This window comes from Pholcus phalangioides, unplaced genomic scaffold (assembly GCF_987345545.1).
Source record: "Pholcus phalangioides strain wild (caught in Gottingen) unplaced genomic scaffold, Ppha-v1.0 ptg000009l_1, whole genome shotgun sequence".
NCBI lineage: Eukaryota > Metazoa > Arthropoda > Arachnida > Araneae > Pholcidae > Pholcus > Pholcus phalangioides.
The window spans coordinates 3,705,404-3,728,560 of NW_028301602.1; the positions used below are offsets into that span (position 1 = coordinate 3,705,404).

Genomic DNA, 23,157 nt, shown 5'->3' on the forward strand with positions numbered 1-23,157 from the left:
GTTCGGAGTTTTCAGCCATGTTTTGAATTTTTTCCTGGACGGATGACAAAAATTTTCTTTTCTCAATTCCGTGACTCGTTAATATATTACGTCATCCAAGAGGAAGAACGCAGTAGTAATTAATCCTTTTTGATTCAGGATTAGCGATGACGAGGGATTCTTGTGACGATGATTTCTTTATTCATCGTCAGCTGGCGGTTGAATGTGGATGACGATCATACTTTTGGGGAAAAAAAAATGAAATAGATGAGGGAGAGGAAAAAAAAAACAATTTTTGCATCATCTTGTACCTTCTTATATTACACACATTCGTCTTTCCTATTATATATATATATCCGCGAAGAAATAGAATGGATGCTAAAAAGAAAATGAAAGCACGCCTTTTTTCCATTGAGGTCGACCACTTTGTGTGTCGTCAAGAAGGTCGAAGATCTCATTTCAGAGGATTCCTCATCGACATCAAATGGAATGAGTCGGGAATTCCACTCATTTCAAAATTAATTTTTTTTAATCATTTCGTCACATCCCTTCAGCCAAATTGCTATGTATGAGTGTTGTTTTTGTCACTCACGGATGAAAAAATTAGAAAAATAAAGGCTACTATACAGACCCGACCAGTGTTCGCCAAAAAGCATGTAGATGTGTGATTCACGCATTGAAATTCCGTTTTACTTCAAATTTCGTTAAGGAGTGAAAGTACTCCTTCAAATTTTAGGTAATTTTTTTTTTTCGACAGAGTTGTTTCTTGTGCTTTTCACATACAAAAAAATATATTCCCCTCTTTTTATAAAATTATTGCTCAAAATTTTGGAGAGGAGTGAAATTACTCGTCAAAATTATTTTTTCGGATAATACTAGACCCGGCAGATCCGAAAAGAGTTGGCCCTGTCGTATAGTATGGTTTTCGTTCCGCAAAGTACAGTAAATTACAGTCAGACTCGGTAGTAACAACATCTCGGCTATAACGTCAGCAATTGGTCGTCCGGATCCCGAGTGATTGTCATAAATAATGAGGTGGATGATCCTTAATTACAACGTCGATGAAAACGCAGTGACCTCGGATATAACAATACTTTCTTGACGATTTTGTTTCCGTTTTGATGACCTTCTACTGTTTTACGTTTTTTTTCACACAACATTGTTCTTCTATCTATTTTATTTCTAACATGACAAGAACAAATTTTATCTTATTTTTATTTGGTCATTTGTTTTGGAAAAAAAAAATAGTGAAATTTTTTGGTGAGAATTGGCGATGTCATGTTGTGAGAGATTATTATTTCCCGTATTCTCACTAAAAAATATGTTAACTCTAATCATAATGACATAACAAATTTCTGTACCATGTGTTGCAACTAGGGAGGGCAGAAAAGTCTGGTGCCTATCGCTGGACAAGGAAGGGCGCCGAGTTCACACTTTTCCATTCGAGATTACGGGAAAGAGAGAGCCAAAATGAATATTACGACTTAAATGTACATATACCTCTTATACACGTTCCTCTACGGAGTTTCTAATGGAATAATTACATGTCGTAACGTGTTGCGTGAGTGTACGTATAATCATGGTCTTAACGTATTTATGTTGCCAGAATTGGGATTGTTTCGTGTTCTTGCTGGTGCTGCCATCTGGCTTCCATATTTTGAAGTAAGTATAGTAAATGCGTGAATCTTTCATGTTATGCAACACTACATTAAAGGTCTGCATGCTGTCTGCGAGGAGAATTTTTCAAATGGGAGGCCGGTTCACATTAACGCTTCGAAATTAAGAAACCATGGAAAACCAACTCCATCCGGGTTCGAACCGGGATCCTTACGATGGGAGTCCAGCACGATTCCCACGCGACCACAGAGCGGCGTTGAAATGGATATTGGTGACAGAGTAAATTTTCTTTTCTAGTTGGGACCCTGCATTTATTTGATTGCTTTCGATTATATGATTTTCCACACTTAAAATGGTCTTAAACGTCAACCTCGGGTGGAACGACAAAATATGTAATGTCGTTATAACAGAGTTTGGTTGCATTGTGGTTGCATGGATTTTTTCCTCCAGGATTTCAAGATGACTGGAAATGACGATCCCCGACAAGTGACTGCTCATTGCGGTAGCAGGTGTAACAACTGCTATGAATAAGAACGATTTTCATATTATTCTTGGCTGCGGTTGAAACTCAGTGAAACGAGAAGCAGGAGAAAAGAAATGCAATGCAAAAGGAAAACCTTCGAAGTAAAGATTCGCACAAAGGGCTCTATTTGAGCTCAAGAAAAAACCCTTAATGACGCAAAAGCACTTAAGATATTTCTTGCCTTGGCCCCTCCTCATTCATAACGTTTCTTACATCTTCGAGTTTTTACTCCTCGTTACAATTTTCTTTCTTTCTTTTTTTCGCACATTAGGCAAGCTGCATAACTGACCTTTGTCTTACGTACATTTGGTTCCAGAAGTAAAGAAAGGAACTGCTTTTCTCAAGAGGTTGATGTCTTGATATATCTGTGGCCTACATCGTAGAAGATTTTGCTCTAGTAACTCAACTTCGGTAGTAGGAATTAATTCGAATCGAGATTTTTCCACGATGAGTCGTATCGACAAGAATGACGTGTGACACAAGCCACACTTTTCTATTAAAGTCTAATACACTGTATTTCTATACATCAAATGTGCACAACCTTTCACCAATTCTGGTTATTCCTTTCATTAATTCTGAATTTTCCTCAACTCTAGAATAAGTTCTGTCATTAATTATGAGCTTTCGTTAATTCCGGAATCATTGCTTTCATTAATTATGCATTTTCTTCAACTGTGGAAATATTTCTTTCACCAATTCAGGAATTATTTCATTATTATTTTTATTATTATTTTAATCAATTATTTCAACTGTGGAATTATTTCTTTTATATTAGGTTCTAATTTTCGAATATTTGGTAGACGATTTCCCCCTCTGCCTCAAAAACATATAATATTGGGGCTAAGGGGCGCTCAAAAATATATGGAGAACCCCGTCTTATTTTCGCTCTGAGTCCAGCGTCTGATTAGGGGGAATCCTGTGCAATCATAAGAACATCACTTAACAGAATCGTTGATGGAAACAAATTAAAACCGTAACGACTGTTCTTAAGACGTAGATAGCCGTTACAGTAGATCCCGCTCAGAGCGACTTTTGTCTGGGTACCAACTTTTACTAAGGCCGAGATTACACTTTAAAAGTGTAATAAAAGATCTTCTACAAAACTTAGGAAAAAAACAACCAATACGCCTATTGGTTACATTCGCTCGAATGCAACCGATACGCGAATTGGTCACATTTTTCAAGTTTTTAATACATTTTATAAACTTACTTGTAAACTAAAAGTTTAGAAAAGTTCAAAAACTTTTTAGAAGTTCTAAAGCACTTAATATCGGCCTTATACTCATCGAGATTTCCCGTTTACAGCGTTTTCCCTCTTACAACGTTTTTCATGGCAGTTTTTCCGGGGAAAACGTTATGATCCATTTTATTATTACTTTCATCATCAAGGAAGAATGCAGAAAAACGGAAGACAGAGAAAGGACACGTCAAAACAATGAAGGCGAGATTCTAACTGATGAGATAGATACACAAAAGAACACTCGAAACATGTTTAAACATGCGGCGAACAAATATTGACTCGTATTAAATGGTCGTTATTGCACACATTAGGAAGCCAAAAGCCGTTTCTTTTTTTCTCTCTCTCCTCAAAAACGAGTGATTGAGTTGATAGGTTTCTTCTTCTTTTTATGGTGTTTTATTTAAAATGTAGGAAATATTTACCAAGCACTTGTTTCTTTTAAACGATCGGTCACTACTTGCTTCATCATCACTTCTGTTTTTTACTGTCTCTCGAATGTATTTACCCATTGCAAAATTCACACAGGTTTTCCGAGTTGAATACTGGACGAGAGATATTTCAAAATATAGAAGACCATACCATTCTGAATGTTTCAGTGTATGTACAGGGTGTCTCATAAATTTGTAAGTAGTTTAAACATTCATAAAAATTGTATTCGAATGTGGTTTGCGAAAAAAGTTATTCTCACATAAACAGATATTTTTTTTGTACAGAAAGAAAAATTGTTTTTTTCAAATTTTTTGTCAATAGAGGGCACTGCACGAAAGCAAATCATTGAAAAAATGCAAACCAGAGTCCTATGCAAGGATGACGTCACTCTCCGCTACCATACGAAGGTTTTTGTTTTTTTTAACAACTGGTTGTTTCGAAGATATATTCTGGAAAGAGAGAAAATTCAACTGCCCCTACGGGTAATCGAACCCACGTCCTTTCACTTTCCGGGTGAACGCCCTAGACCACTTGACTACAGAGACACCGAATCTCTCAATCTTTCCTTGGAGCTCGTGTATCGTATCTAGACGTATCAGGGGTCCCATATCACGCCAACTGCACACGTCCCATACCATCACAGAGCCTCCACCAGCTTCAACAGTCCCCTGTTGACATGTAGGGTCCATGGATTCATGAGGTTGTCTCCATACCCGTACACGTCCATCAGCTCGAAGCAATTGGAACCGAGACTCGTCAGACCAGGCAACGTGTTTCCAGTCCTCAACAGTCCAACGTCGGTGTTGTCGGGCCCAGGCGAGGCGTAAAGCTGTGTGTCGTGCTTCAAGGCACGAATGTGAGCCGATCTCCCATTTGAAAAAGTCTCTCCGCAGAGAGCAGGTACAACACGATACTCACAAAACACGAAAATTCAAGCATTTCCATCCTTACTTCAGAAAATGGAAGCCAGATGGCAGCATGAACACGAAACAAGCGCAACTTGACAACATAAATTACGTTAGGGCCAAGCACACATCCCGGCATGTGCCAATTCGTTAGAAATTCCGAAGAGCAAGGTGCATGTACGGTTAAGTAGTAGTAGTAGTAGTCATCAAGGGTACACTAGTGGGCCTTCGGCTCGGAAAGCCCATATCGATGATGTTTCGTTGAATGGTTCGCACGCTGACACTTGTTGATGGCCCAGCATTGAAATCTGCAGCAATTTGCGGAAGGGTTGCACGTCTGTCACGTTTAATGATTCTCGTCAGTCCCGTTCTTGCATGATCTTTTTCCGGCCGCAGCGATGTCGTAGATTTAATTTTTTACCGGATTCCCGATATTCACGGTACACTCGTGAAATGGCCATACGTGAAAATCCAATTTTCATCGTAGACATTTGTTTGCATACGCATGCCTGAACCAGTTTTTTTGGCTCTTCAGTTTATGTGTTCCACATGACCACCACCACAGGGAATAACTGCAATCGAGCCACAAATTCAGCAACAGCAGAGTGAGGCAGGTCCGGATGTATACATGATATCTCTCGGAGGATTTATGTGGATGCATTCCCAAAAGTGACAATATGGTGTGAGTTTACAGGTTCGTTCATCATAGGACCCTTCTTGGAAATGGCAGTGCCCAGTAAATGGGTGGAAAACGGCTACGGTGAATACGCAGCGTTATTTTACGTTTCTGAGCGAGAATGCCATGCCATGTTTGCGTGAAAAAGATGCGCTTTCTACCGTCACGTTTATGCAAGATGGAGCAACTAGTCACACTGCTATTCTGGTCAAGGCATTCCTGATACAGACGTTCGGGAAGACAATCACTAGCAGACGTTGCGGGTCCCCATGGCTTCCTAAGGTCTTCAGATTTGACACCAGCAGACTTCTGGTTATGGGGATAGGTGAAATCCCGGGTGTATCGATACGATCCATCCAATCTGCCTGAACTGAAAGATGCGATCCGCAAAGAGGTGTCATGTATACATCCGGACCAGCTACCTCTCTGCAGTTGCTGGATTTGTGACTTGCCTGCAATGTGTTATTCCCTGTGGTGATGGTCACGTGGAACACACACTGCTGTAATAAATGATTTGGAGGCATTCTGTTCGTTATTTGCGTATATTTTCTTTGACATGTGTACGTCAGCGCCACCTATCGGATTTTTTGTTACTTTCTTCCGTCTTAAAAAAATTCTGTGACCTAGTGATGCTAACCCTGCAAACCGTTTTTATTTCGGTTATTTTTCCGGTTTTTATGAATTTTTAAAATTTCTACGGACTTTTTGCCAACCCTGTATAATTTCTATACGTAGAGTGCGTCGTGATTAGCGGTTTATGTGTGTGTGTGTCTGTGTGTTCAATGCCACGAAGTGGTTCTTTTCTAGATTATTATGAGTAGCCGCGGATAAACAATGACTAAGACAAGGGAGCCACTGGTGGGAAAAGATTCAGATCCTCTGCTCTATGCTATCATCCCCCTTCCCAGGAAAGAAAAGGGTTATTAGGAGGCAGGGAGAGTAAGTGCGTCCGCTCAAAACACAGTTTTTGGCTGTCCGCTCCAGAATGCAATGAGATCGCGGCTATCCATTTAAACCGTGGCTTTCGGTTGTCCGCTCAGAACACAATGGAATCGCTGTTGTCCACTGTATTCGCGGATTTTGGCAGCCCTCACAAAACACAATCGTGATTGTGACTGTTCGCGCAAAACACAGTTTTTAACCTACCCGCTCAAAACACGACTTTTTTGACCGTCCGTTTAGAATACGCCCACTTCTAACCAGACACTATAGTCACTCATTAAAATTACTAGAAATCTAAGAGAGCTGTCGTAGAAATAATTCAAATTAATCGCTGAATGGTATAATTACGCCAGTTCTCCAAACCCTTTCGGGAAACTAGAATTAAAATTTATAGCAATTAAATTCGATAGCGATAAATTGACAAGGAATGAAAAATGAATTGGGCACGTATATCAAATGATTCCGACAACAATTTTGTAAGCGAAATTAGCATTCACGTCGTATCATTCGAACGATTTTTCGTAACCGGATTAATCCAGAAATATATAGAAACTGAACTAAATCAAAATCACAAAAAAAAGTTATTGATCAAAAGGAGAAAAAAAAATGAAACCGAAATTATTAGGTAATTATATGTTTTTATTATGATCTCTTTTTAATGTTTTTTTCCTTCAAGAAATGGCTGCATTTGTACAAAAGCAAAGTTTCGAGTCATCTATTATTATGTTATTAGTGCCGTGTGAGATAGAAAAGAAGCCGTGAGTATCAAAATCAATTTTAACTGGCATGACTACTGCGAAAAAATCCTTACTTACGTCAATTTTCTAGTCAAATATAAGCGGACGCGTAAAAAGGAAAAAAAAAAGAAGAGAATAATACAGTAATACCTCGGCTTTCGAACGTTTCGAATAACGAAGATGTTTTTGTGATTTTCTGCCTCGGTTAACGAATACGGATTCGGATAACGGAAATTTTCGTTGATACACGCGCTAACACAAAACAGCCACGTCGTGAGCTGAATTTTTGCGCCGATCACCGTCAGAATTACTGTCACTCGAGCCCGATTTACTCATGTCCACCTCGGAGTCTTTTTCCAGATGTACCTTCACTTCTCTTTCTGAAAGTTTTTGAACCATTTCATGTAATAGGAAAGATTCACGTAATAGAAAAAACCCCCAAAAACATGTTTCAGAGCACGCGTTTTTTCAGTGCAAAACTCAACATCAAACTGAATAGTCCGGACATTTTTGGAGCTTATCTTTCAATCCGCATGTATCAGACCCAAAAATGAGCTGACAAATCACAAATGAATGGGGAACGAACTCCACAGGGTTGTGTCACAGTGTAAAGCAAGGGTGCTCAAGACCTTTTGAAGAGTGAGGGCCACTTCATTAGTTTGAAAACGTTTCGTGGGCCACATAAGTGATCTGCAAATGTGACGCTGACCACTCAAGGAAACTGGGAATGTACAGCGGGCCACTTAACTGATATGAAACAGCGCTCATGTCACTCTAGTGATCCATAAATGTGCCGCGTATAACTTCAGTGGTCTGGGAATGTGTTACGGGTCACTTAAGGAATCTGATTATGTGCTGCTTAGTTCATTTTTACAAAATGAACTAAGTTTGTGGCCGTGAGCCACATCAAATGATTCAGAGGGCCCAATTTAGGAAGCAGGCCATGAGTTGAGCATGTATGGTGTAAAAGTAAGAAGATCTCTACAGTTTCTCATCTTCCTGTAAATTCTCATTTATCCAATTTTGAAGCCGTTCATTTTCACCTTCGGTCAGTTTTTGTCTGTTTTATAGCTCAGCCTTGGTGTTTTAAAAAGACCTCTGTAAATTTTTGGCACTACCTGGAACGAATCAAACGATTTTCCATAGAAACCTATAAAAAATCGTGTTTCGGCTAACGATCGTGATTCTGGGACTAATTATCTTCGCTAGTCGAGGTAGCAGCAGTATATAATGCATATAGAAAGAATATCGTATCTCAGAAAAAAGATTTATAATTATATATTCAGCACAGCAAGAGATTTGCCTTCTCCTTCTGTGTATGATAATGATTATTATAATTAAAACTTCTGAGGATATAAATTACTGATCGATCTCTGGGGTGCTCTGGGCGATGTGTCCGTGGTTTTGTGCTTGGGTCTCGCAATGACACCCTGGTCATTTTTCAAACACATTTTGCTCGTTGCTCTCTGGCAAATTATTTATTTATTTATTTATTTAATGGCGAAAACCAGAATCAGAAAGATAGTTATACAAAGGCAGTGGCGTACATAAATATTCTCTCGAATTTGAGCTCCTCCTTGCCCCGCAGCAAACAAACAGAAACCGTTTAATGCTGTCATGGGGGTATCTATCACACATGATGACGCACTACCTACTTATGACACACTGTGACGCAAAAATAAATAAATAATAATATTAAGAGAAAAACTCTTCATGTTATCTTTATTTTCTTCTCTATTTCACACTTGTTCATATCCAGAAGAAATTAATTTTGATGAATGACGGACTCGGGTTCGATTCTCAAGCAAGAGGGAGGGTGTTCTTGAATATATATTATACTTAATTTATCATTTATCAATTTCACATAACCCTTGACAACACGTTGCGTGCTTGAGATTGTGTATAGCATTTGGATTTTTGTTGCGGGAATTCAATTAAAAATGATATTATAGATTTTTGTTTTAGTTTCAACACGGTGATTCAAAATCAAAAGGATCAAACATACTGAACTGACCTGACATTTACAGCTGATGCAAGGATCATTCGATATCCATGGGACTTCCACTGGTGCTCCTTCCTTATCGCATGATATCGGAGAACCTGTGGGGAAAATAATCGAGTTAAAAGTTGCGTTTAAAAAGTACGCGCTAACTATTTTCATATACATACAGTGTGAAAATTTGAGTTCGTTTCAGCTCAAGTAACTCGTAACACATTGGTTATGGAAACGTATTTCAAATTAGAAAAATATCCAAATAACTTACCCAGATTATAGAAACGTCATTTGTTTCAGTATGGACCGTATATGTACTGAGATACAGAATTTAATTTTTTATACGGTCCCCCCCCCCGACCTCTAACTGTCAATTAGAATAGAAAGTTATCCTAAAAAAATATAATTCTAAGTGCAATATTAGCCAAGATATTTAAATTCAAAAACACTAAAAATGTATATTGTAGAACAGCATACATTAAGGGATAAATTTGAGGGGGGAAAAAAGCGCAAATTTGAAAGGTTTCTTAACCTCGTTAATTCCTTAGTCGATTTCTTTAACGACCAACATCTGATTTATTAATTCAAAAGATATATACATAAGAAGCTCTTGATATTACATGAAAAAGCACTTGACTTTTTCCCCCCCCCCGAAGGTGTGAGATTCCAAACTTGATTTAATAAAAAAATTTCATTAATTTCAGCTGATGCCACAAATTTAATTTTTTTTAAATCATCTATTTTTTAAGGAAGAATATATATATATATATATTTAATTTTAATTTCTATGGACATGGACAGAAAGCATGCAGGAAAATTTTCTTCTCATGGATTTTATGGTCGATATCTGTGTAAACTAAAGGATCAGAAGGAGAAATATTACAGGGAAAAATTAAGAAAATCAATTCGAATCTTCATTTGGCCAGTGAAAGGTTGATGCTGCAGTTTATGAAAACATTTCTAAATTCTGAGATGCCCCCCACCGACTTTAAATGAGCATTCTGTTGGCTAATATCGCTCTTAGGCCGGGATTAAGTATAAAATTTTTAGAAAGGTTCTTTCATAAAACTTTAAAAATGCAATCAATAAGTTTATCGGTTACATTCGCGCAAATGCAACCGATAGTCTTATTGTTTATACGTATTTTGAAGTTTTATAAAATATCTTTTATCAAACTTTTATAGTATAATTCCAGCCTTAGATGCATGCAATTTTTTTTGGGCTCAGTAGAGAGACAGGGCAACAACTTTTGAAAATTAAGGAACAGAAGAACCCCGTATAAAAAAAATGCAAAATTTCTATCCCCGCCAATTTACGGCTCCTGTTAAAATTAATGACATTTCTAAAATGTGCACATATTTGAATACTTTTCTTAATTGAACGTATGTTTTTTATTACCAACGCTTCACGAGTAATTTGAGCTGAAGTCTGCACCCCCTTCACAGTCAAGTCTATGTTCCTCTGTAGGTATGGTCTTCCAAAACCTTATGGCATACTCCACTACAGGGCTTAGTATGGCGCCTGAAAACATCATTTTGCTTGGAGAATCCTGATATTGAGATAGCCTAGCGTAGAATATGCAGTCGAGAGCAGAGGTCTTCAACCTTTTTCTAGTCGCGAGTACTGCCTTTACCAATCCCCCCAAAAAATGAGCACCCTTACAGCAAGTTTGACATACAAATGCTTGAAAAATCAGGATGATTTCAATCCTTGAATGCAATTTGTACAAGGCGTACAACTGGAACGTTCATCAAGTGCTCGCGAGCACCAAATCGGACACGAACATCGAGCACCATGGGGCTCGCGAGCAACGGATTGAAGATGCCTGCAATAGAGGGAAGTTCACTGAACTTCACCCTAGGAACAGTGTCGTCTTAACGCATGGGTCCACTCGGTTACGGCCCAGGGACCTCAAGAGAAGTGGGGCCTCAAAAAAATTAAAAGTAGTTGAATTTTTCGAGAATTTGCCAGGTAGGGCCCCAGAAAAATCACTTTTCGGGGCAAAACTCACAAATCAGGGATCCGGAGATCTCAACCCCATTCATTAATGTATAATAAAACCTATAAATTTATTTCGCAAAAGCAATTTTGAATTGCAAATTTCGAAAAAGGGTTCATTTCGGAAAATCAAATTTTTTCATGACACACAAAAAGTAACACACAATTAAGTTTCCTTTGAACCGTTTCACTTATTTGGGGGCAGTTATTTTTCTCAAATTAACGCATACAGTTGTCGATAATTGGGGAGAAAAAAACTGCTCAGATAAGTTTAACGGTTCAACAGAAATTCAGTTTTTTCTCTTTTATCTCGTGAAAAATTCTGATTTTTGAAGACGGGCCCTTTTCGAAATTTTCGATCCAATTAATCAAGCAGGAAGTATCTCACTCCTGGATGAGCGATGGGGTCGAGTCCCAAGACCGAGATGACCACGAAAAGAAAATATGGTCTACCGGAGGGGGGGGGGCGCGGCACCGGTTTGGAGGGAGTAGGCAAAGAAACATTGGTGTACTATATTAAAGTACTTCAAGCAAGATTCAGCATGAAAACGATTAATTTGATAAACGTCATCGGATTTCTCATGTCATCGCACAACTGAATTTTCCTTCTTAACATTTCCTTCTTATAGTAAATGACATTGTGTGTATAATTTATATTCTTTTTAGCCAGCCATGTTCATACGTCACGAAATATGGAACAGAAATATCAAGCAAAATTTTATCGTTCAGACATGCATACTCTTACGCATATGATAATTTTGTCGTATCTATCTTCAAAGGCAATGACAAAAGATGTCGTAACAGATTCTAATCAATATAAAGAACTACTTTTGGAAACTTTCCAAGAATATCCTTGGAATTTATAAAGAGAAATATCATACATAACATGTATTTTTTCGACGCATGCGCAGTCGAGAACTACGACGAGATTAATGCGTCATACATAGCTTTGATAATGTCGTACATGAAGCTCAATGGGATGACAAAAGAGTAAAAACATTGCATTTCCTTGTTATTTTTTTTGTTAAAAGATATAGGAAAATGTCCGTGTATGGGCCGATTCATGAGATGTTGGAAACGAATATTTTTATTTTGGTGGCGGCTCAAACATGGACGACAATTTCTCGTTTTTTATTTGGATCATGTCCAAATAGTTTTCTTATAGGAAAATAAGAATATCGGGGGGAGGGGGCGGGGGAGAGGGCAAGTTAAATATGATGTCTGATATTCAGGAAAAAATTTGTCTCGAAACTCTGGTCGGTTTTTCTTGTCTGATACAAGTTTTTCTCTTATATACAGTACTCATATATGCAAAATATTAATCTTATATTTCCCTCGTAGACGTCTGAGTTTCCCGGAATTTCCTGAATTTTTTTCTTTATTTAATAAAAAAAGATGGAAATTTATGGAATCAGACGATGAAAGGCGAATCCTTTGTGTTATCGCTTCCGGGAGAGACTTTATGTGCTATATTTTTCTATCCAGTAGATAATATAACTTTAAAAATATATATGTTCCTCTCTCTATAATCTATTGTAATTTTGTCTCAAACCCATATTTGAGGGAAATTCAAGTCTAAATCGATATTTTTTGGCTGTCATCATAAAGCAGGGAGGGGTCTTTGACCTTTCAGATATTACGGGCCAAATTCTCATAAAGCCCCACGGGTTACAAGTCATACGGGGAGAATTTATAATTGTAGTATAGAATCCCACTAAAGATACAATGGCGTCTTAACGGATTGGACAAACACGACCCCGAATAAAAATAGAGTGCCCAAAATAATTGAAGATTTTCATATTTTAGTTCTTGAAATCTTTTTTTTTTTACCAATTCCAAGTTATTTCTTGATTAATTATTTACTTTATTAGTTTTGAAATTACTTTTAAATAATTCCGATATTATTTCGTTCATTAATTCTGAAATTATTATTTTTTCCATATAGAGTCGGCAGCGCTTAATCGGATGATGGATAAACGGATACCCCGTTTAAAGGGATAAAATCATCCGGCACCAAAATTTCTCCTATTGAGAAAATGTTATATTTCCCCGCTTATAATATGATAATTTCAACGACTAAAAGAAAAAAAAAATTGAGAGGCCTCCAACTATTCAAATTGTCTTCAATACGTACATTTAATTCTTTTACTTTTGTTGTCTGTTGAGCCAATAACTAACTTTCACTAACTTTCCTAATGAAAAGTAGAAATCCTGGGTATTGTGATGATTGCATAATTAAATATGATTTTAATTTCAATGTCTTGTTTATTCGAGAAGCTTTATTAACGTTGGCCCTTCATCAGAGTTTTCGATATACAAACGGTACAGATGTTGTAAAATGGCAATTCTATTGTTCTCCCGCATAATTAGATACCCCCGCTTAATCGGGGTATCGTGTGCTGAAATCGTTGATATCCGATTAAGTGGGGCCGAGTATATCTGAAAATTATCTCTTTCGATGCATCTCGACATTATTTTTTTTAATTGTTCTGAAGTTATTTCTGTCACTAAGTTTAAAATTTTTCCTTTCAATAACTCTGAAATTAGTTCTGTCACTAATTCTGAAACTGTTTCTGTCACTTCTTTTGTCTTTGACCACCTGCTTATATCTCTCTCCGTTGAGACAGAGCGGTGTTCCGGTTAGGAGGAGGAGGAGAAGTCCACTTATTCTGAAATTATTTCTATCATTAAGGGGATTTCAAGCATTTCTGTAAATTATGCAGTTATACATGCGACTTTTCCCCTTCGGAGATAAATGAAATTAAGGTCCCCCCCCCCAAAAAAAAGTGCTTGCCCCTCCCATCTTGTTAAACGACGGCCCAGGTAATGTATCAAATAAGCAGTCTTAATAGCAGCGGAATGCGAGCTTCATCGATTTATAACTATTAATGTTTAATAGTCTCCCAATATTTTTCAGCCGCAGTATTTCCTAAAAACAGTCGCGGTCTTATGGTGAAGATCTCCGAGGGTTCACGTTTCGGCCGCGGGACATGCGTGGAATACCCCTGTCATAAAGAATCTGTAGTCAATTCGCGCAAGTCAAATCAAGGATACGTAAACGCACTTGACTCATTTATTTGTCCCACTCTATTGTTATTATTTTGCTCTCGACATCTTGTGGAAAATCACTTCTTTTCTTTATTTTTCCTCCATCACTTTGTTCGAAAATCGTGAAGGGAAAAGAAGGTCCGGGTTTTTTTTTTTTTAAAGTGGTGAAAGGAGAATTCTCTTAGAGTATAGTATGACGCCATTTCTCTTTCACTTGTGAACGAGGTGCCCCATTCATAAAAAGACGCTGTAATTTTGTCTTATTTTATTACGTATTTTTCATTATGAGTAGGGAAAGAGAAAAGTTGAAGAGAAGGCGTAGCGTTTCAAGACACGAATTTTCCGACAATCGTGGCTTATCGCTATTATACAAATACAAATACAACGCCACAACAGGCAAAATGCCCAACGAGGTGGCTGAGAAAAAGATGCCCATAAAAATATGGATGTCATATATTTAAAAAATATAGCAACCCAATTAAAAATGCAATTAACAAAAATTGTGAACAATATATACGCATGATAAAATATCACACAATGCCCACAAAGAATACCCATGGTTGTCTTATTCTAAGTATGGATAGCTTCCATACTTAGGATATATTGTTATCCAACACTATATGTACTAATACGTGCATTATGAAACAGCGGATGAAAATTACTGGGAAAATCTACCTAGTTGGGCCGCCCAAAACAGACATTAAATCCATTTGCATAGTATGGATAAGATTTGCGATATACATTTCATTCATAAATTTTGAATTTTCATTAATTCTGAACTTTCATCAATTCCGGAATTATTTCTTTAATCAATTTTGAACTTTCATGAATTCTGGGGTGTGGGGGGGGGGGGTATTATTTGTTTCATCAATTCTGGAATTACTTATTTCATCAATTCTGGAATTATTTCTTTCAATTATGTTTTATTTTTTATCTATCAGTTCTAAATTTCCATTTGTCCTTAGACAACTTCTTTTTTTTCGTACTACAGTCGAATCCCGTTTCAGCGAATACCGTTATAGCGAAAATCACGTTTTAACGAACACTTTTCTAATCCCTCAAATAAGTATACTTAGTAACAATGTGCAAACAACCTGAAATTCCTTTATAATGAAATTTCGTTATAACGAAGTGATTTCTCCGGTCTCTTTGAGTTCGTTGTAACGGGATTCGACTGTACTTTCCATCAGTTTTTTAAATATTTCTTTCATCAATTAAAAAGTTTTTTTTCAGTGCTGAGTTCTCATCAACTCGAAAATTTTCGTTAATTTTTGTGTTAATTTTCATTAACTTTTGTGTTAATTTACATTTAATGGTTTCTACATTTTTTTATATTAATGTTTTAAACATTCCTGTATATTCTGTAATATGTAGTTTATGAATTTTTTTGGATTTTTCTATTTCCCCCTCCCAGATGAATAAAATCAGAGCTGGGGGGGGGGGGGGGAACTTACTAAGAAGTCTCTGGACCTCACTATAAGTTTAGCTCAGGCCCTGCATCTGGTAAAGGTGACCCTGGAAAATATCCGTGATCACTAGAACCCGGATTATATGCATAAGGACATATGCATTTTCATATTTTGGCCTTTTTAAGCATTAATACATATAACTGCATAAAATCAGAGAATTTCCAGAATAAATACATATCTTTGAAGCTTTATTTTAGCTCAATCACTTTTGTTTATAATTTTTCAAATATAATTATTCCTCGTAATATTTTCATAACATCGTTTTTTTTTCTCCCCACAGGTGGGATTTAATGAATTATTAGAGATATTTGTTATTTATATATATATACTATTTTATTGAAAGGTTATTTCTAGATACATGTAAAAAGTGTTCAATTCTTTTAGAAATAGCGTCAAAGTTCTTTTGTCACTGGTATTTCGTTACCGAGCAGCTAAGTCATTGGCATATGGAAGTATATACATATGTGGGGATATTTTTTTTAAATGAATATGCACTAAGAAATAGAAAATATACACATCTGCTTTATTTGCATGGTGATTTTTTTAATGCATATTCTGTCAAACCTCGTTAGTTCATCGGCCGGGTAACGCGTCACTCCGCTTACGGGGTCACTTTTTGGAAATCCTAATTGTCCTCTATGGAGTTCTAATTTTATAAAACTCCTGATAATGCGTCACCCCACTCCGCTTAAACAGTCACTTTTTGTGAAAGCACTCTTTCGAAAATTAACCATTCAAATCGGAAACTCTTTGTATAATATGCACGATGAGTTCAACGTTCACTCTTATCGCGTGAAAGATCTACCTAGCATTGAAGCAGTGGCGGCAGAAGCCACTGAAGCCTCCTCGCCCCCACCTTTCACTGCAGGCTTGTGGACAGATTCTTTCAACATTGTATTCCAGGGCCGTCATTTCAACTTTTTCCAGGGGGAGGGGCAAAGCACATGTACTCAATGTACATGTATATATATATATATATATATATTTGTATGTATGTATGTATGTATGTATATGTATATATATATATATACACACACACACGGGGTGATTATAAAAAAACTATCCCGACATATGGGCCCCTAACTATCATACCATTCACAGAAACTGAATGAAACTTTGGTATAAGGTATTTTGATGTATGCGCTCAAGAATGATATGGAAAACAACAGTGTCACTCTAACAGTTACGGTTACAGTGAGAAAATTTCGAAAATATCAAATGGCAACCCCAAGTTTTTTGTATTGGAATGCGATCTCCATACTGAAAAACACTAAATAGCGTTGGAATGGCACCTGTAGCACGAAAATCCGCGAAGCTAGGCAAGGAAAAAGTAAAAAGGACTTTGCCGTGCACCAGAGCATTAATGTTCGTTTCATTCGTCACACCGTTTCTTCGGCTGAGATCCCAGCCTGATTAGTCCTCCACAAGGTCATGTGGAAAATTTGTGAAACACAATAAAATGCTTTATTTTATGCTGCTTCTCTGTCCTTATTGGTTGTCATCACTTTTAGCCTATCTACCGCCGGTGATTTTCATGCTACAGTTGCCGTTCGAACGCTATTTAGGGTTTTTCACAATGGAGATCACATTCCAATACAAAAAACTTGGTGTTGCCATTTGATATTTTCTCACTGTAACCGTAACTGTTAGAGTGACACTGTTGTTTTCCATATCATTCTTGAGCGCATACATCAAAATACCTTATGCCAAAATTTCATTCAGTTTCTGTGAATGGTATGATAGTTAGGGGCCCATATGTCGGGATAGTTTTTTTAAAATCACCCTGTATATTTGTAGTGTATTTTCAAAAGTTGCGGTTTTTGCTAAAAGGGTGTCCGTGGCAGAAATCTGCAGTTTTTTCAGCTTGACAATTGTCCAACTAACACCGTGTTCATTTTACTGTCAGAAGGTTCTACAAATTAAAAAAAAAGTCGTTCACTTTAATAACAGAGCAGCGCTATTGTAGAGGAATATACAAAAATCGACCTATTGAAAAAATTTGTATCGGGACCGGAAAGCACAACAGACAGAGACTTCCAATTTCTATCTCCTTTGGAGAAAAGGATCCTTTCCTTTCTTCAACTTCCAGTTCCACACAAATAAAACTCGCCAGTGTCTTTTCAACATTGTTTTTTTCGAACCCATAAAGAATATTTTATTTCCATTCATGATGCTCCAAAAGAATTAAACCGCCGTACAAAACGAAAATACTTTGGTTTCCATAAACATGAGGAAAAATTTGCGAATTTTTAAAAATCGAAAAAAAAGTGTTATATTTTTGTGTTGTTCAAATGTAACTATGTAGCAAATAAACATTCATTGACTAAGAAAAACTCGAGTAACCAATTTTTACGACTGAACTCGTTTGAATAACTAAAATTCGTTTTTTTTTTCTGCATTAATGCATCAATAGAGAGACAGGAATCAGCGTGGCCGTGGCTTACTCCGTTTAACGAGTCACTCCACTTACGAGGTCATATTTTTGGTCTCCCAAGAGTGACTAATTAACGAGATTTGACTGATCTCATTTTTGGTACGTATTTCGGAATTTTTAAACATTTCGGGGTTTTTCCTTGCATATTTTGTGGGATTTTTAATGCACGTAATAATGGCTCTAGTGATCACGATAACTTCCAAACTAATGATAGCGAAAGTAAGTTTGAAAAAATGGTACGATCTCGCTTGTTTTCGGTCATGTCGGAAATAGTGAGGTCGGATTTGTTTTTTCTCATCTCGCGTGGTGTGTTTGTAGTAACATGCATGCACACACGCATGTACGGCACACACACACACACACACACACACACATATATATATATCTAGATTAACCTTGCGTCTTATTCTCTAGACAAAGTGACAGCAGGCCTCTTCTCCTGTCTATGTTTTTATTTTGAAATCTCCGTCGGTGGCGTCTAGAGTTGTATCTATTTTCCGTGGTTCGAGTGTTTAGACAGTTGCAAAACTTTTCTTTTCGGATGAAAGAACTTTGTCGGCTGAAGCTTCCAAAAGACCTCAGAAATAAAAATAAAAACCAAGGAACACACAAATCAAACCGTCTATTCATCATTTCCAACTGTCTTTTTCTCTTCTCTTAGGCCCTTATTTAAAAGAAAAAATCTATTTCCGTTAGTTGCTTTAAGGTTTTTTACTTCTTTTCTTTTTTTCGATATTTTTGGAAATGAAGTCGTCGCGTTCAATGTATAAGATTTCACATTTTATTTCTCTTCTTCTCTTTATTCATTCTCTGAAAATAAGAAGAAAAAAAAAACAAGGATCTCTTTTTATTCATTAAAGAGCTTTCATGATACGAAATTTGCGTGTCTTTTGAGAGCTTGAAGAGTGATACTATATGTATTTATATCCGCATCTTGATGATAAAATACAGCCGACTCTCTCGGACGTTGATTTATAGACTGACGGAGACATTTTTTTGGTTCCGGAAAGACGTCCACAAATATAACGATTTGCGTGGGAAAATGTAACGAGAGCGCCATGCTTAACGACATACACGTACACACTACATACATGAAGTATTTTCATGTTTATTGGTTTAAGGAAAATTCACCGGCTAACTATTCACCTACAACAGTTGAACATGAGCCAGTGAGAGAGAAATGACCGAGTGAGTGAGTAACTGATACAGTAGTTCCTGAGTAAAGGACAGAGTGGTTAGCGTTGGTGAGTGAGGCGAATGACAGAATGAGTGACCAGGTGATTCAGTGTGTAACAGAGTGAGCAAGAGTTGATGATAGAATCAGCAACCTAGTGAATTGATGATAGAATGAGTGACCCCGATGAGTGAATGACAAAGTGTGTGACCTGGTGAGTTAATAAGTGACCTAGGAAGTAAATGAGTGATCTCTTGAGATCAAGTGACTGACCGGCCTACTGAGAGAGTGATCGAGTGACGTTGCGAGTGAGTGAGTGACTTAGTGAGTAAGTGAATGACCGAGGGAGTAAGTGAGGGAACTAGTGAGTGAATGACACTTAGTGACACTTAGCAAGTGAGTGATATAATGAGTTGCCTAGGGAGTGAGTGGCAGAAAGAGCGACCCAGTGAGTGAGTGATAGAATGAGCTACCTGATGATTGACTGAGTGACTTAGTCAGTGAGCGAGAGTGAGCTAGCTTTTTAGTGACAGGTCGGTTTCGCTCATTCATTCACTCACTCACACTCTCATTCACTGATTCACTCGTTCACTTGCTCGATTGATCATTCATTCGTTCAATCACTCGTTCGTTCACTTGCTCATTCGATCATTTATTCACTCGTTCATTCATTCAATACGGAATGGTAATCACGCATAATAACCGACAAATACAATGAATTTAGTACGATTTATCGTGTTTACCAACGACGCTTGGGTATTACGCATAATTACTGGTACAAAGCGATACATTTTTAGTATTTATTTATTAAATTTACCAATGACGCTTCTCCCCCTCGGTACTCGGTATTATCCATAACCACCGTGGGAAAGTAAGAAATTTAGGGGCATTTATCAAACTCACCAAAATGATTGGCGATTATGCATATTAATCAGAATTATCACACATTTACCGTTACATGCACATTGAAGCGCAGAACACCACAAATAACAAGTGACGTGCTTTTTTTTTGTCACCTTCGCAAACGAAGATTAGGCCACTTATTTCACGCCATTGAGGTCATTTCAACGATGAAATGGATCAACAAATAGATTGGGAAGAAAATTCACGAAGTAGTTCGGATCTTTCGGAATTCGCATTTCCATTATTATTATTTCTTTTTTAGGGCAAATATATATACATATATATATATATATATATAATTTTTTTCTTCATCCCATCGCAACAACAACGAGAGAATGTATTACCCGGTTCTCTTTTTTGCTCTCGGCTATTCATTCATCGTGTTGCGTTACTTATTAGCTGCTACGCCCGAACGATGAATAGTTTGGAATACAGATTGCTCAAGAAAAACATTAAGAAAAAAAAAAGCCCATCTCTTGAGGGTGGTGTCTTTACCCCCGAAGGTATGTACGCATAGAATTATTACGGAGAAAAAGGGGATGACCATCACACGTGGTCATAACAACAAAAAATAAATTTATAAAATGAAAAGATCAAGGTTTCTTTATGGCCTTCATCTTTCTTCTTATTTTTTTTTTATAATTTAATTTTTATTCTTTTTTGTTAAAGAATTTCTTTTTTTTTTCATGGGTGCGGCCTCTCACACGTTTCCCGGAACCGACATCGTCCATACGAAACAAAACAAAAAAAAAAATAAGAAGAGTTTTCATCCAACATTCCATCTTGTTTTTATTCTGACCCCTTCTTTTTTACCATCACTATCTGTATAAGCGTTTAAAGGCATGAGCTATATAAGCAATGTTATAAGTGTTTAAAAGCTCTCTCTCTCTCTCTTTCTTCGCTAAAGAATATGGAAATAAGTGAAGGAACGAGTTTGAAAACATGCCCTGGAGCAAATAGGAACAACCCCCCCCCCCTCTTTTTTTGAGGGCCCCGAGAAGGGCACAACAACGATAAAGGGTTAATGTTCAAGCTAAGCTTTAAATTCGAGGGGATCGCACGCATCTATTAGTGATATGAGGCTCCATCAGCATTATTACATACATAGTCATTGGCGTCATTTCGGAAGCGAATCTCTTGCAAGAAGATTGTGATGATGATGATGATATGATGCAAAAAATGATTGGACGGCAACTTCCGCCTCACGGATGGAATCCTCATAATTCTAGGATTGCTTCGGTTTTTGTTTTTCCTATAAACACCATTGAAATTAAGTAAATTGGAAGCATTAGGTGTATCTAATTGCTTCCGAGATATACTCTGCCTGCTGATGATATCCATAGAAATTTAATACGAAAGTCTCACGTGACAGGGAAAAGAATTTGCACCGAAAACAATGTGTTTATTGAAATGAGGATTTAATGATGACCATCTTATGTAAGGGATTTATTTTGCACGAGAAGTTCGGGAGTTTTGTATCATGTCTGGTAAAATACGCACTAAATGTCGCATTTAGTTTACTGTTGTCCTGTTAAATTTTAAATGATCAATAGGTAAATCTTTCTTTCAACTAGATTAGGGGGGGACTCCTAGACTTTTTACTTTCTCTGCACGTTTGGGAATCAGATCACAAGCTTAAGACACTACTCTGGTGTGACGGGGGGTTACGTGGTCCCACGTCACGTCAGAGTAGTGTGCAGCGGTCTTAATACAATCCTAGCTTGATTTCAAGACATCTCGGTGATACCTAAATGTGGCATGATATACCGGGTTCACAATAACATATTCCTGATACTATCTACAGTTACCAAAAGCCTCAATAATGCTCTCGAAATCTTTGAAACAGTCATCGTTGTGATCACGTGGTTCTCAATGAATTCCGTAGTCATACAATCTGACAATGAATTCCATAAAAATACAATCTCGAAAATGAATTCCATAAAAATACAATCTCGAAAATGAATTCCATAAAAATACAATCTCGAAAATGAATTCCATAAAAATACAATCTCGAAAAGGAATTCCATAAAAATACAATCTCGAAAATGAATTCTATAACAATACAATCTCAATAAAATCTCAATAAATAACAATCTCATGTTTTTTACCCTGCATATCGTTGTGACCATTCAATAACCAACAATGAATTCCATATTGATATTAATCTCAACAATCACCCCAAGATCTTTGAAAAGACATCGTTATGACCACCCAGTTTTCGATTTTTAACAATGAATTCCGTAACAATAAAATCTGAACTATGAATTCCGTAACAATATAATCTGAACAACGAATTCCATAAAGATGCCATCGTAAAAATTCCATAACAATTACCTCGACAAAGATCTCAAGATCTTTGAAAGAACACCTTTAGTACTACGGGGTTTTCAACAATGAATTCGAGATCTTGAAGTCTTTGAAAATTCATTGTATGACCATGGACCATCCAACAATGATTTTTGTAACAATATAATATGAACAATAAATTCCATAAAAATACAATCTCAAAAATGAATTCCATAACAATACAATCTCAAAAATGAATTCCATAACAATACAATCTCAAAAATGAATTCCATAACAATACAATCTCAAAAATGAATTCCATAACAATACAATCTCAAAAATGAATTCCATAACAATACAATCTCAACAAAGATCTCGAGTTCTTTGAAAAATCATCGTTATGACCACGAGGTTTTGAATAATGAATTTCGTAGCGATACAATATCCACAATGAATACCATAACAATGCAATCTCAACAATGCCTTTGAGTTCTTTGAAGCAGTTATCGATGTGACCATTTGTGCCGGAACCTGTGGGCGAAGGAAATTTGAGTGTTCCCCCCAACACATTTTTTGAGGGGCCGGAATTCCCTCCCCCCTTCAATAATTCATGAATATACCAAATGCCACGCACTGTTCAATATACCGCACCGTCACCATATTCAATGCAACGCACCGTTCCTCCTCCTGCTTACTGGCTTGATTCCCGTATATACGGGACGAATGGCGATTTTCAGCTTCCTCAATGTTTCTTTCATTAGGAAGAAACATTGCATGCAAACATTGCAATATTCCTTTGCATGT

General features: G+C 37.0%; 1 protein-coding gene across 1 annotated transcript in view; it reads right to left on the minus strand.

Moving 5' to 3' along the window:
- Positions 1-23,157, minus strand: part of LOC149081638 (BMP-binding endothelial regulator protein-like) — a 132,890-nt gene that overhangs the window by 45,660 nt on the left and 64,073 nt on the right. Inside the window, exon 2 of the mRNA XM_089237051.1 lies at positions 9,063-9,148. Coding sequence (XP_089093177.1) covers positions 9,063-9,148 — 86 coding nt within the window. The remainder of the gene's footprint in view (positions 1-9,062; positions 9,149-23,157) is intronic.